Consider the following 15,343-nt stretch of genomic DNA (forward strand, 5'->3'; position numbering starts at 1 on the left):
TTTAGTGGGCTCTTGATTACTTTTTCTCCATTTTCTTTCTAGTTGTCTGCATTGTCTTTTGAGTAGGAATAGTTCATTGTCGAACCACTTGTCTGATCGTCTACAGATTCTGTTTTTTGTTTGTTTTGGGGCTAGCTCATCTAGGGTTGCTGTACTTAAGACTGCACCATTGTGAGATGAAGTCCTTGGGGTTGTAGTCTTGGATTATTGCATCTGATTTATTCCAGAATTTGGCGGGATCGGTGTATTTACGCGATTTGTGGGTTATTCTTTGCATTTTTGGTTTGCTTTTGCTTTTGGCCCAATTAATATTGAAGGAGTATGTGTAGTGATTTGACCAGAGGGAACGGTACCAATTTCCATTTGAGGTATAAATCTCTGGTTTAAAGGGTTGTTGGGACATGAAGGCTGCGATGTCAAGTTGGTAACCTTTCTCATGTGTGGGTTGAGGGTCTAGGATCTTGTATGTTAAGGCTTCGAGGTATGATAGTAAGGTTTCTACTTGTCTGGAGGTTCGGTCTTCGAGATGGAGGTTTAGGTCTCCTCGGATTAAGTTGTATGTTGCTGTTAGTGAGTTTTGGTATATAAAGTCTTCAAATTTTGGTTTTGCTGTGTTCCAGTTCCCTGGTGTTATGTAGTTATAGCTCCTTTGAGTGAGGTGCCTGAGAGTTGGCAGGCAAGTAGATCCATGTATGGGGTGGATGTTTTGTCTAGTATAATTAGGTCTATGGTGTTTCTGACTATGATGGCAACACCTCCTCCTCTTTTATTTTCTCTGCAGACCACTGTTATCTTGTATCCCTTTGGGCAGACTTCCATTATCCTGGGACCTGATTCTGATGTTAGCCAGGTTTCTGTGAGGAAGAGGCAGTCTAGATTTTCATTTTCTATCCAGTCTTTTATGTGTTCTGTTTTGGGGCCTATAGCCCTGATGTTTAAGTAGGCACATGTTAGTGTGGTGTAATCGGTTTGAGCACTATAAGTTGTTTTTGGGTAGATGAGTGATCTTTGGTGAGGGTGTGTTTTGGTCTTCTACCGTCTGTTGGTGTGAAGGGGTGGTGAATGCAGGTCTGTTAGTTTATGTTTCTGTCCTCTGTGATTCATCTAGCTGGGTGGTGAATTCTGTTAGTATTTCAAATACAGTACTCCCCCGAGATTCGCAGGGGTTCTGTTTCAGGAACCCCCGCAAATCTCGTAAAACTGCGAATACGGTTTTTCATGGGGGACCCTGAAGAGGGCAGCAGGAGAGCAGCCGGAGCACCACGAGTGCAGGATATCACTCGCGGTACGCTCCGACCGCCTCTTCCTGTCAGGCCTTATCCAATCAGGAGCTGCGTGTCAAAGTATGTGGTAGGGTGGTTGTAGGAGATTTTCTGGGAACTGGGGAGTAGCTTTTTTTTATTTTTTCCTTGGAGATTGTTGTGTTGTAGAGAAATAAGAATGGTGGAGTAGCCCAGAAATTGGGTTGAGAATTCCAGGTCAATCCAGGTTTCCGTTCTACAGATGGGCCTGGCCATAATCTGTTAATCTCCTCTGTCATAGGCCCTGTGCTCTGTTCTCAAATGAGTCCGTTTTCTTTTACTGCTATTGTTTCTTATTACAACAAATCTATGTACTCACAGATTACTACTAGTAAGCAGTGGTCAGAGCAGCTGCCTCAGAACCCCAAAGTTCTGAGTTCAATTCCCACTGAAGTTCCTTGTGATTCTGGGCAAGTCACTTAACACATCATTGCCTCAGGTACAAAATAAGTACCTATCTAAAATATGCAAACAGCTTTGATTGTGTAAACAACACTGAAAAAGTGGTGTACTGTACAAGTTCCATCCCTTTACCACAAATCTGAAGAAAAAAAAAATTCACTCAATGAATAGTTAACAGTCTGGAACTCATTGCCAAAGATTCTGGTAAAATCAGTTAATGTAGCTGGGTTTTAAAAAGGTATGGATGCATTCCTGGAGGAAAAGTTCATACACTATTATTAATGTAACCCAAGGAAATCCACTGCTTATCTCTGAAGGTAAATAGCAGGAACTGTCACTTTTTGGGATCCCAACAGGCTACTTGTGACCTGGATTGGCCACTGCTGGAAACAGGATCTTGGGCTTGACTGACCTTTGGTCTTATGCTCTTATCCAGCAAGGTTCATTTTTATGTCTCATATGAAATTATCTTTTAAAAATCTTGCGCAAGTAGGTGGCACCTTGGGAAAAAAACAAAGCACACAACAAAACATATGAATGTCTAACTCCAGCCTGAGAAACTTACAGAGCTTTGTGACTGAATTTGCTGATATGAGGCAAACTGGCTCTCAATCTCTTGCCACCGTTGCCCAGTTCTGGATCGCTCTGTTTCCACAGGGGTACCATACTGAGAGATGTTGCTGCTCTTCTTTTGCAAAGCATCAAATTCCTCTCGATGCTCTTCCAATTCCTGCAGCAGTTCCTGTGAAGCACACCACACATTTCATGTCCAGTGTTCCTACTGTACGGCTTCTTACAGGATTCAGTTCAATTTCACCCCATCCCCACACATCCCAAATCTCTAAATGACTAGGATGTTCACTAGTGGAAGATCAATTTTTAGTCCAACATCCATCACAGATGTTTAAATAGATGTTATCCATTTAAAATTATGTAGATTCTATATAGGATTCTGTATAGGATGCCCGGTCTCAGAAGACACCTAAGCAGCATTTGAGAATCGCACAAGGGTGTCCTATATAGAATTGTGTCTGTCCTCATGGACAGATGCCTAAGCCCACCTAACCACTACGATTCTCTACCCGGTGTCCATGTCACAGGTGCCGGTTAGAGAATTGCGTTGCCGCTGAGCTAATTGTGGCAAGGGAAACCTGCACCCCCCCCCCCCCCCACCTCCCGAAACATCCCCCAGCAAAGGGATGCCCAGTCCCTCCTGCCAGAACCCACAAAGCCATCCCACACCGAATGTCCAAGGTAGGACGAGTGCCCAATTCCTTCTGCTGTCACCCCTCCCCCCAAGACATTCCTCGGCAGAAGGGATGCCCAGTCCCTCCTGCCAGAATCCGCCCCCCCCCAAAAAAAAATCTTCCCTGGCAGGAGGGATGCCCAGTCCCACCTGCCAGAACCCCCGAAGCCATCTCCCCACCCCTGAATGTCTGCGGTAGGAGGAGTGCTCAATTCCTCCTGCCACCATCCCTACCCTGGGACATCCCTCAGCAGAAGAGATGCCCAGTCTCTCCTGCCAGAATTCCACCCCCCCCCCAAGACATTCCCCTCCAGGAGGGATTGCCAGCCCCTCCTGCCAGAAAAATCATTGGCAGGAGGGATGCCCACTCCCTCCTGCTGGAACACGCCCCTGCATGTTATAGGCACAGAGGAAGGTCAAGTATTGCATAATTCATGTCAATTAGCTTAGGTGCTCCCTTCATGAGATTGGATGAGGATCTGTAAGGTACAGTACAAATCCTCAATCTTATAATCAGACAGTATGTAGCATTAAAAAATACTTATCACTTCTGTAAGACAATAGAAAATATATACTAAAGAACATTAACTATTGGTGGGTTCTGCACTGCTCTGGAAGGATTCAGGAAAGATAATGAACAGGTAAGATCTCATCTAACCTTCCTTATCATCCCAACAGATCAGTCCAGATGCTTAGGACGAACCAAAGCAATTAATTATATAGTGAGGGATCTTGCAATCCCCACCGTCATAACTTTGCCCCCATGATCCTCATAATTTTTTGCCTACAAATCCAATTTGTAATGACAGACAAAGAAATACATGTTACCGCTTTACAAATTTCATGACGTGGAACTAAAGAGTGTTCTGCCCTCTAGTACAATGAGTTTTTTAAAACTAAAGGTACTAAGCGTCAAGTGAGAAAATAACAGAGAAAATCACTTCCTTAATCCAGTAAGCTACAGTGGCTTTAAACATTGGTTCTCCCATACAGGCTCCTAAAACAATGTTTTATTTATCTCATCCATTTTCTTAAGATATTTCTTCAATACTCGGCTCACATCTAACTTACCCAACTTGTTTATTGCTCTTTTCCTTAAAAACAGGCAGTTTAAATGAAAAGTGAAAACCACTTTAGGAAGAAACAAGGGTACCAGTTGAATCACTACTTTCTCATTGAACAAGAAAAACAATAAAGGTTCTCTACAGGAGAAAGCTTATAACTCTGAAATGCATTAAGCAGAGCAAATGGCAACAGAAGAAAAGCTTTAGGAATAAGGTCATAGGGCAGACAAGATTAAGGTCAAATGCCAAGGAAGAAAGGCTGGATGATGACTAGGATTAATCAATTTTATTGCCCTGGAAAAACAAACCACATCCTGATGGGAGAATAAACTCTTACTTTTTACAAGTCCTATGTAATAAGCCAATACCGCCATTTATACTTCAAAGATGCAAGAGCTAATTCCCTTATCCAGTCCATCCTACAAGAAATCCAAAATGTCAGAAACGAATGATCAGAAAGGAACCAGGCCCTTTTCTGCATAGCAAAATTCAAAGAAACTCCATATCCTAACATATGTCAATGAAGTAGACTTCTTTCTGAAAGATAAGAGGATCAAGATCACTCTTCCTAACACCATCTCTACAGCCATGTTATAAGAAAAAATGGATACATGTCCTATATGCTGATTGGACCTTGTACTAGAGAATGACATGGGAACAAATTTTTCTCCATCTCCAAGGGAACTCATTTTCCCATCCCGGCGAGTTCTTTCCTGTCCCTGCTCCATTCCTGCAAGCTCTGTCCTCATCTGCACAAGCCTCAAACACTTTAAAATCATAAGAGTTGGAGGCTTGTGCAGTTAAGGCAAAGCTAGCAGGAATGGGGCAGGGACAGCAACAAAACTCACAGGGACAGGACAGGGAAATTGAATTCCTGCGGGGATGGGGACAAATTTGTTCCCATGTCATTCTTTACCTTGTACCAAGAAGGAAGTCCTATTGGAGAATATCAGAGGCTCCGCCACCATCATCCTCACCAGATCACTGTTAATAAGACCTCCTGAGCTAGTTCGGAGCCATGAGAACTACCAGGCCTGCATGCACCTGTATCCACTATAATAGCCTGCCTATCAAGGATCATTGGAGAAAACATACAGAAAACCCATCCGCAGCCGAGGCTGAATCAAAGCATCTATTCCTGCTGACTTGAATTCTTCCTGTGACTGACGAAAGCTATTACCTTTGAACTCTGTGATGTTGCATCAGATATGGGACTGGCAGGCCCCAGCAATGTACTACTTAGGAAAAAGTTTTCTCTGTGAAATGCCATTCCCCCAAATCCACTGGATTTCTGCAGAGGAAGTCTGCTTGCATATTTTGGATTCCTGATACATGAGTCACTGAAATGCCTTCCAGATTATTTTCTGCCCACCTCTTCTGCGACTTGGCAACTTCTTGTTACTCCCTGTTTGTTTACATAACTCATATGCGACTGCTATTGCATTCTCCAACAGAATTCCGACTACTCTATTGTATTGTAGTATTCTATTGTAGTAGATGATGAAACTCTTTGAAAGCTAGATGAATAGCTCATGTCGCCAGGTGATTGATCAACCACTGAGCTTCCTCCTGCAACTAGAGACCCTGAGTCCACCTGTCAGCACAATGCACCCCCCTACCCAATAAGTGAAGCTTGTATTTGCTGTTACTAGAATCTAATCTGACATCACCAGACTCTCATTTGAAGAGACTGTTATTGCTCTTCAACACCAATCGAGACTTTTCTTGGTTTCCTGATTCAATGGTAACACCCAGTCAAAATCCTGCAACTGAGGAGATTACCGAGACAGGCGAGATCTTTGCAAGGGGCAAATGTGCATCTTGTCCTACGGTACTAAATCCTGGGTCACCGTAATCGATTCCAACTGCTGTATTCATAGTATCACATTGTCAGTTTCTGGAGTTGTGTCAAATTTCTGGTCTCTAACTTCCTCATTCTTTTGAGAAAGATAAACACTCTGCCTAAGGCAGTGTCGAACCTGGCTTCCAAATATTTCAGTTTGAGAAGGAACAATGTTGCCCTTGGAAAATTTCACTACCCGGCCTAAGTCCTGTAGAAGTTGAAATACTGAAGCAGTTACTGCTTCATCTTTTCTTGGGACCAATAATCCAAATAAGGATAAAATAAAATCCCTTGTCTGTGTAGAAGAGTGGCCATGTCTACAATAATTTTTGTAAACATCCAAGGAGCTGTGCCAATGACAAATAGAAGAGCACAGAATTGGAAATGTTGATTTAATACTGTGAATTTGAGATTACTACTACTACTATTTATTATTTCTATAGCGCTGAAAGACGTACACAGTGCTGTACATTTTAACATACAATAGGCAGTCCCTGCTCAAAAGAGCTTACAATCTAATTTAGACAGGACATTTCAGGGTTGGAGAGGTTATAGTGGGTATAGGTATCTGACAGCAGCAGGGTTGGGGAAATTATTGCAGGTATAGGTATCTGACAGCAATGAGGGGGGAGTTGAAAGCAATTTCAAAAAAATGGGCCTTTAGTTGGGATTTGAACACTGCCAGGGACGGAGCATGACATATTGATTCAGGCAACCTGTTCCAAGCATACGGCGTCACAAGAAAGAGAGGATGGAGTCTGGAGTTGGCAGTGAAAGAGAAAGGTACAGATAAGAGGGGCTTGCCCGTCGATCGGAGATCACAGGGGGGAGCGCATAGGAGGAGATGAGCGAGAAGCGATATCGGGGGGCTTCAGAGCGAATGCACTTGAAGGTTAGCAAGAGGAATTTAAACTGTATAAGACACTCTGACTGGGATAGCTTCTGTTAGATATAAAGAATTAAGGAACTTCCCTTTTTGAACTGCTACAATCAATGTCTTCAAGGTCTCCATCTGAAAACTTGGCACTTATAAAACCTATTGAATGTTTTGAGTTCTAGAACAGGCCAAAGAGTTCCTTCCTTCTTTGAATCTACAAAGTAAACTGAATAGCACCCAGTCCTTTTTTTCTAAGGTAGCATCAGAACCACCAACTATAAATGAATAAGTCTTGTTAGGGTCTGCTTGACACCTGCTATCTATAGACACGGGGATTCCAGATATGTCTCAGGAAGAGGATGAGCATATCTGAGTTAATACCCATCGTGAATAACCTCTAGTAACCAGAGAGCTATGGTTATTTGAGCCTACCACTGCTAGAACAATGCCAGTCATCCCCCTACAGGGTATCAGAGAGTATACATACAAACTTTCATTGTGAACCCTTGGAATTCTCTGTTACCTCTGCCGCCTCTGCAGGAACCTTGAAAGGACTGCCTTCTGAAGAGAAATCTCACCCTGATTAGAGCTCACATTGCCCAGTCTACATCTTTTACCTCTTTAAATGTCCTCTATCAGAGAACCCTCTAGTATCAGGAGTAAGACTAATCTTCCAGTAACCTAGGCAGCATGGACTATGAAAGTCTTTACCAACTTCTCTAAATCTATCAAACAGCAATCTTCCTTTAAACGGCAACTTACTAAGTCTAGCTTTAGATGCAAAATCTGCTGACCAATTCTGGAGCCACAGATGATGTTCAGCCACAACCAGAAGCACCACATTCTTGGTTGAGACTTTAATGAAATCCTAGAGTGTCCGCCAAATAGGAAGTGCCCAAATCCAAAAAGCTTGGAGGCAGAAGATCCCCAGCAACAAGCCCCACCAGCTGAAGAGGTCCTCAATCAGTGGCTTGGCTTTCAATGGTACCTTCTATGGACTGCTACCACCAGTCCCCTCGTGTTTTCTCAGTTTTTACACATACATGAAAACTGAGCATGCACTGTGTGTGTGTGCATAGGGAGGTGGGGTCTGTGCAACAGAAGAGGCAGCCTACAGAAAGTACCACCAACTGCCAGTTGAGAACTCTTTGGCTGACGCTTGGGGATCCCTGCTAGCCATAGCAGCAGATGGTGCTGCAATTTTTTGGGGAGGGGGACTTGAGGCCAAAGTAAGGGGACACCTATTACATGGGAGTACTCACTCACTATTTAACACTTTTTTCTTCTTTTTTATTTTTAACCAAGGAAGTGATAATACAACTGCAGTGTAACATGACTTGTCCAGCTTCCCTAGGCAGTAAGATCTGGGATTATTTTCTAAATACCAAGGCTATTCATGGAAATATATCACTACCAATATTCACCCCGCCCCCCAATCTGTTTTCTCCTCCCTAACCTGCAGTTTTTGATCATCTTCAACATCCTGTAGTCCTGACAAGCGATGCTCAGTCTCATTCAGCCAGTTTAGGAGACTGTCTTCCTCATCTTTATACTGGGAATGTACAGGAGACAGTTCCATCGTCAGATGTCGTGGCATCAATTTCAGCTCCTAAACCCAGGTAAGCATGGGGTAAGAAGTCAAAATAATTAGACAGATTGGTATTTGTAAAAAAGGTTAATTAATAAAGGATAATTTAACTAGATAACATTAACAAACAACAAAAATGTATATGTGCTATTTCAAATTATGGAAAATTATAAAGCATTAGATAAATTTAGGCACAAGGACAAAGCGGTAGATATTCAAAGTGATTAAAAGGCTTATTTTCAAAACACCTAGACACACAAAATATTTCAGAAACCAACGGAACCATGTATGTCGAAGTGCTTTGAAAATATTCCTCTATATTGCTTATGTGGGCCTAACCAAGCATATTTAGTGACAGTTAACTGGACAGGGCTGCTGAAAATGCACTTACAGTATATACTCAAATATAAACAATCCGAATATAAATCAAAGTATCCTTTTTACCCTTCAAAAAAAAGTTGACTCGAGTATAAACTGAGGTTAGAAATTTGGGTTATCTATAAAAACTACCTACCCTTCCTCCCCATCAGCTATATCGTAAGTCACTAAACCTAAAATTTGTGATGCATACTGTATATCCCAAGCTAACATATTAACAACAAGGCCCCTACATAGCAAAACGCAACTACAAGCAACCACAAACCTAAATAAATGCGGACAAAAATCTAACTTAAACCTCAAGAAGTCATATGCAGTTCAACACCAGAGAAAGAGAAACAGCACTCTACACTTTGGAAAATAAAAAGAAAGCAGTATAAATTTATAGAAAAGCTGCGTTTTCTGTTCATGAACTGAAATAAAATTATTTTTTTCTACCCTTGTTGTCTGGCCATTTTATTCATGTTTCCAATTTCTGCTTTCTTCTGTCCTTTCTTAAATTTTCTTTCCAGGGTCATCAGTCTATCTGCCTCTTTCTCTCCTTCACTTCCTCTCCTACATCCATCTCTGACTAACCTTTTCCTTTCAGTTTTCCTCCATTTATTTTTCTGTATCTCTATCTGCTTCTATTTACAACTTTTTATCTCCCTCATCCTATTATTCTCTAGTTCTTTTGCCAACTCTTCCTTTTCGCCCCCCTTCCAGCATCTTCTCTTTCTCTTTCTTTACCCCTTTATTTTCACTCTTCTAACCAGTATCTATTTGTCTTGCCCCCTCCATCCAGCATATCCTCTCCCCTTTTTCCTTCCAACACCTTATCTCTCTCTCCCTCAACCTACATCCAAGATTTCCCTGCATCACCCTTTCCTTTTGCCATTTCCAACACTACCTACCTGGGGCTCTGGCTGTGGGAAATGAAGTCAGCTGCAGTGGTCGTCCATGCTGTTTGCCGGCCGCCAGAAGGAGGAGGAGGGAGTGAGGTGTCAGAAGTGCATCTAGAATGTGATCAGCCCTGCCTTCAATTCCGGTCCTGCTAAACCAGCTGGTAATGATGAAGCCAGTCACCATAGGGGCCTTCCCTCTTGCCAAATCGCTGTAAGCTCTGCTGGTCTCGATTCCGCCCCTCAAAATCAGGAAGCAACTTCAGAGGAAGGCCTAAAGTGACATGGCAAGAGGGAAGGCCATGGCATCTGGCTTCATCATTGCCAGCCGATTTAGCGGCACCAGGACCAAAGGCAGGGCTGATTTCAGCCAATTGTTTTAGGGCTGCAATGGAGGACTTCAGGGGCTGTATGTGGCTTTGGACCCCCGCATTGGAGACCACTGTCTTATGCACAAGATGAATCTATATAAGTAAATGTCCAGTCACTTCCTTAGCATTAGTCCATATTTAACATCATATACCAGCAGACTAATGTAAACTAGTTCATCAATTTTACAAATTCTTTAGGGCTTCAGACATGCCATTATTTGTTCGCTAATATTTTTAGCGATACAAAACGTGTTTTTATATGGCTATGGCTGTGGCTTCTTCATTTGCCCATATATATTTATTTTTTTGCAGTTTCTCTTATTTTATATATAAAGTGCTTCCCATAAATAATTGTAAAAAAGTTAACTTATCTTAGCAAATTGTCATTTCCTTAATAGGATCGGGTCGGGGCTTGTCACATCGACATGTTTTGCCGTAAGGCTTTTTCAAGATACAGTCCCCTATAGAAATGAAAGAAGACATTATAATTCCCATCCCCGTGCATTCTATGGCAAAATTAATATATTTTAAGGGGACCATACAGCAGATAACTCCGCAACCATATGCTCACCCTTTTTTTCAGTTCAAACAGACCATCCCGATATCCAAAACTTGATAGTTCAGAAAGTTTTGGATATCGGGATGGTCTGTTTGAACTGAAAAAAAGGGTGAGCATATGGTTGCGGAGTTATCTGCTGTATGGTCCCCTTAAAATGTATTAATTTTGCCATAGAATGCACGGGGATGGGAATTATAATGTCTTCTTTCATTTCTATAGGGGACTGTATCTTGAAAAAGCCTTACGGCAAAACATGTCGATGTGACAAGCCCCGACCCGATCCTATTAAGGAAATGACAATTTGCTAAGATAAGTTAACTTTTTTACAACTATTTATGGGAAGCACTTTATATATAAAATAAGAGAAACTGCAAAAAAATAAATATATATGGGCAAATGAAGAAGCCACAGCCATAGCCATATAAAAACACGTTTTGTATCGCTAAAAATATCAGCGAACAAATAATGGCATGTCTGAAGCCCTAAAGAATTTGTAAAATTGATGAACTAGTTTACATTAGTCTGCTGGTACAAGATGAATCTATATACATCTAAAATCTCATATATTCATATTTAACTCACACATATTCCCTGTGAATGTTCTAAAAAATCCATAGCTGGGAGGAGAGGATGCAGAGTATCCTGTGTGTGAAACCCTGGCAGGCAAATACTGTAAGACAGTGTCTCTCAAATTGTGTGCCACGACCAGTGATGTGCCCCAAAGAGATTTCAGGAGTGCCATGAGAAATTCCAGAATTTTACTTTTTTTTAAATTTCCCTTCATAAGTATACACTAGAATAGATGACATGTACGTCGTGTACACAAGAGTCTCCAATGTTATGTGTGTCTATGCGTGTAAGGATACAACTGCCCAGACAAGAATCATTCTTTGACATAATTGGTCTTTGAAAACTAACGGCAAATAATTTTAGTTTGATTTTTATTTTTTATGCAGTAGTTATCCTAACTTGAGCAAAAAAGCAATCGAGGCTTTGTTACCATTTGGATTTTCTTAAATCTGTGAACTTGGATTTTCAGCTCTGATGGATGAAGATGAAATGTGTGTTTGCTTGTCGACTATCGAGCTGTGTTTTGAGTTAATTTGCCCTCAAAAACAAGCACATCCATCGCATTGATTAGCAATTCTATTCTATCCACTTTAGTTTCACTGTTGTTTCAATTACCCATGCATAGATTAAAGAACTTTAAATAAATAACTCTCAAATTTAATTTTTTGTTGGTTTTGCAATTTTATAATTTCAATTATAATATGCCATGAAAAACATTTGCTTCATTTAGGGCCTCTTCTACTAAACCGCGCTAGCGGTTTTAGCGCGGGGAACCGCGCTGAATGGCCCGCGCTGCTCCCAATGCTCATTGAGTTCCTATGAGCATCAGGAGCTGTGCGGGCCATTCAGCGCGGCTCCCCCCGCTAAAACCACTAGTGCAGTTTGGTAGAAGAGGGGGTTAGTGTGCTGGAGCTAATAAAGTTTAAGAGACACTGCTGTAAGAGAATAACAGTCTAACGGTTCTAGAAAGAGAAATGAGCACTACAGTTGGCTATAAATGATGTTTAGCATATCAGAAAATCACTGCACTAGAACCTGCAGTTGGTCACAAGTAATCTGATATCCAGCCAGTTCCTGCTCTATCAGCCACGCTTGCTCAGTTCATCACACTTCTGTCCAGACCTTTGCACTGTTGTATCTTGTCTGCAGAAGCAGCAGAGTCAAACGAATTTTCTCCCTCTTGTTGTTTTCCATGGGTTGCTGAAGAATTTGCTCTCCCCGCTGCAGAACCTCCTCAATCTGGGCTCTCTCATCATCCACCTAAGAGAGGACAGTGGTACAGAAAATTATCACTCATAAAACTCCCTTCAGGAGTTTTTAACTTTTTTTTTTTTTTTAATTCTTTATTGATTTTCAATTTGAGTACAAAGTGCAATACATTTTACATACAATTAAAATCATGAACAGCACTATATTTGATCAAAGAATAATACAAAATTTATTTCCCCCCTCCCTCCCTCCCTCCCACCCTACCTAGATGTGTGTGCAAATCAGCCCTACCTGCGTGCATTCCAGTTCCACAGGAACTTGTCTAACTTTTGTCTTGAATCCCTGGAGGGTGTTTTCCCCTATTACAGCCTCCAGAAGAGTGTTCCAGTTTTCCACCACTATCTGGGTGAAACTTCCTTATGTTTGTACGGAATCTATCCCCTTTTAACTTTAGAGAGTGCCCTCTCATTTTCTCTAACTTGGAGAGGGTGAACAACCTGTCTTTATCTACTAAGTCTATTCTTTTCATTATCTTGAATGTTTCGATCATGTCCCTTCTCAGTCTCCTCTTTTCAAGGGAGAAGAGGCCCAGTTTCTCTAATCTCTCACTGTACGGCAACTCCTCCAGCCCCTTAACCATTTTAGTTGCTCTCCTCTGGACCCTTTCAAGTAGTACCGTGTCCTTCTTCAAGTACAGCGACCAGTTCTGGACGCAGTATTCCAGGTGAGGTCGTACCATGGCCCGGTACAACGGCATGATAACCTTCTCCGATCTGTTCGTGATCCCCTTCTTAATCAATCCTAATGCTCACTGCTACCGGCCGTACATTGACCCCTTACTAGATGGCACTGATATTTACCAATTGCTTGCTTGTTTGGACTCGAGGTCTCTGCCAGTTACTAAGGAGCAATTGAGCCTATCTGAGTCACATCTAAAAGTACAAAAATGATTCCTCTTTTAGCAGCAAAGTCAGCACTTACATGTGTAAAGTCCTGTGTGATGCTACTCTGTTACTCTTTTAACTTCTTTCTTTTTTTTTTTTTTTTTTTTTTTGCAAAATGTCTTCTGGATTCAGATTTTATGAAAGGGCCCATGCTCAGCAGAGCCTTTTGTAAAATACTTATGTAATTGGGAATACTCCGATTTGGACATTCCAATCTCCCCCCCCCCCCCCCAATGTCCTATGCAAAATTGGGATTCAGTGCTGCTAACCTTTTCATCGTCATCAGTGGATTCCAAATGTTTTTCTGCAACCTTCAGCATGTTCTGTAAATCAGACTCAAATGTATCCAGGTCTGCAGAAGTCCCCTCACTCTGCTGGGTCTCTTCTGGGGGGGTCAGAGGTTCCTGACCGACAAGCATCTGCATCAAAGAATAATAGAAATAAGTGTGCCAGTTTGTCAAAGAGGCCAAAATATAGGGGAAGTATACAAAGTAAATCAAAGCAGTAATTTTAAGCTTTTTACTTTTATGTGCCAACAACAATCACCAATTAAGGAAAACAATTACTTTGCTGCCAGCTGATCTCCACCCAACTGAAAAAGAACATTCTTAATGCCAGCTGAAAATCATTTATACTTCAATCTCTAAGAAATGACAAGCTGAGAGATTTGAGGCACAAAGCTGAGATCTGGAAGCATTAACAAGAAAGAGCCTCAAAGTCAGCTAGCAAGAGATACAAACATCACTTATAGAAAACCATCGGATGGTCAAAAGGCAGTAATTTAAAGGATTTGGAGGAAACTCTATCCAGTCATGACTGCCTAAAACTAATACTGCTATACCAACCTATAAGCACAGGTGTATGAAAAAAATTAAGAGAAAAAACCCCGACGTCTTGAATGAAGAATGCACACATTTCCTTCAGGCAAGGCTGTGAGGCTTCAGGAGTTCCAGATATTCTGAGTCTGAAAGTGCAGAGCCCAATGAAGGGATCAAAGAACTTATGAAGTGCCTGAATGTTGTCTGGGGGAATGGGATTTGTGCCGCTGAGGCTTAAAGAAAGGGCAGAACAAGAACTCTTTCTCAGCGTGCCAAATTTCCTAACGCCGGGCAGCTTCAGAAAACAAAACCAAGCCAGAACGCAAGGGCTCTTATTCCACGCACATCCCAATCCTCTGTGCAATAGTTGAACAATACTTAATGCAGTTGTGCATCAGTGCTTTCGAGAGTATTAGCGGTAAAACACCAATACATAATTTAATGGAAGGTATCGCTGGAGCAGACAAGTGTTTCAAGGGCATGAATGCAGAGTGAGTGATAAGTGGGGGAGTTTTTCTATGATTCCTCAACACTGCAGCACAAGTTTGCTTACTTTTCCTATAATTACAAATACAGTGATTTTCTTTCTTTTTTTTAAATCTTTATTCATTTTTAAACTCACAATAAGTGTAACATAAAATGCATACATTTTATACTTTAACATCACTTAATATATCTTCAAATTCTAACTCAAGTCAATTATCCCCCCTCCCTTATACCCAACATTTATTCACAAGCGAGAGAAATCATAAAATATTCCCACCCACCCCCACCCTGGACGTGTATGAACAAAAGAAAAAAAAAATAATATTTATTCTATGTAGTAATTTCAATCTTTACAGTATCTTCTTAATGTCTCCCAAATATCCTGAAATTTCTTAAAATTTCCCTGCTGCATGGCAATTATCCTTTCCATTTTAAATATGACAGAGTTCCACCAAAAGCTATACAGTGATAAGAGGAGCTTCTTTGAAGATTCTTGCCAGCAGCTGCCTCAGGGTGAGGACTCCCACCTCTATAATGTGATTTGGCTACTCACATAACTGGCATAGCTATAACAAAGTCTACTCCTCACAAACTCCCCCCACCCAAACCATTTGTGACCTCCACAGCCTACCTCAAATCTCTGGCCGCCTCCTCTTCCCCTATTCTATCAGAACAACTTAACTCCCATTTGCCCACCCCATCCCCTCCAACCCAATTCTCACCCCAATTTCTTTAATTCCCCCCTCACCTTCCTTAAAATCTGGCTGCCAGCACTACCTCTAGAACAGCTACTCTGTTTTCTTTTG

General features: G+C 41.5%; 1 protein-coding gene across 3 annotated transcripts in view; it reads right to left on the minus strand.

Moving 5' to 3' along the window:
* The window catches only part of UTRN (utrophin), a 1,286,828-nt gene that overhangs the window by 836,837 nt on the left and 434,648 nt on the right, over window positions 1-15,343 (minus strand). For all 3 annotated transcript variants that reach the window (XM_033935605.1, XM_033935603.1, XM_033935604.1), the window contains 4 exons: window positions 13,503-13,652; window positions 12,203-12,340; window positions 8,190-8,342; window positions 2,269-2,445 (listed from right to left, as the gene is read on the minus strand). In XM_033935605.1, coding sequence (XP_033791496.1) covers window positions 2,269-2,445; window positions 8,190-8,342; window positions 12,203-12,340; window positions 13,503-13,652 — 618 coding nt within the window. The remainder of the gene's footprint in view (window positions 1-2,268; window positions 2,446-8,189; window positions 8,343-12,202; window positions 12,341-13,502; window positions 13,653-15,343) is intronic.

The sequence above is a fragment of the Geotrypetes seraphini genome, chromosome 3 (assembly GCF_902459505.1).
Source record: "Geotrypetes seraphini chromosome 3, aGeoSer1.1, whole genome shotgun sequence".
Lineage (NCBI taxonomy): Eukaryota > Metazoa > Chordata > Amphibia > Gymnophiona > Dermophiidae > Geotrypetes > Geotrypetes seraphini.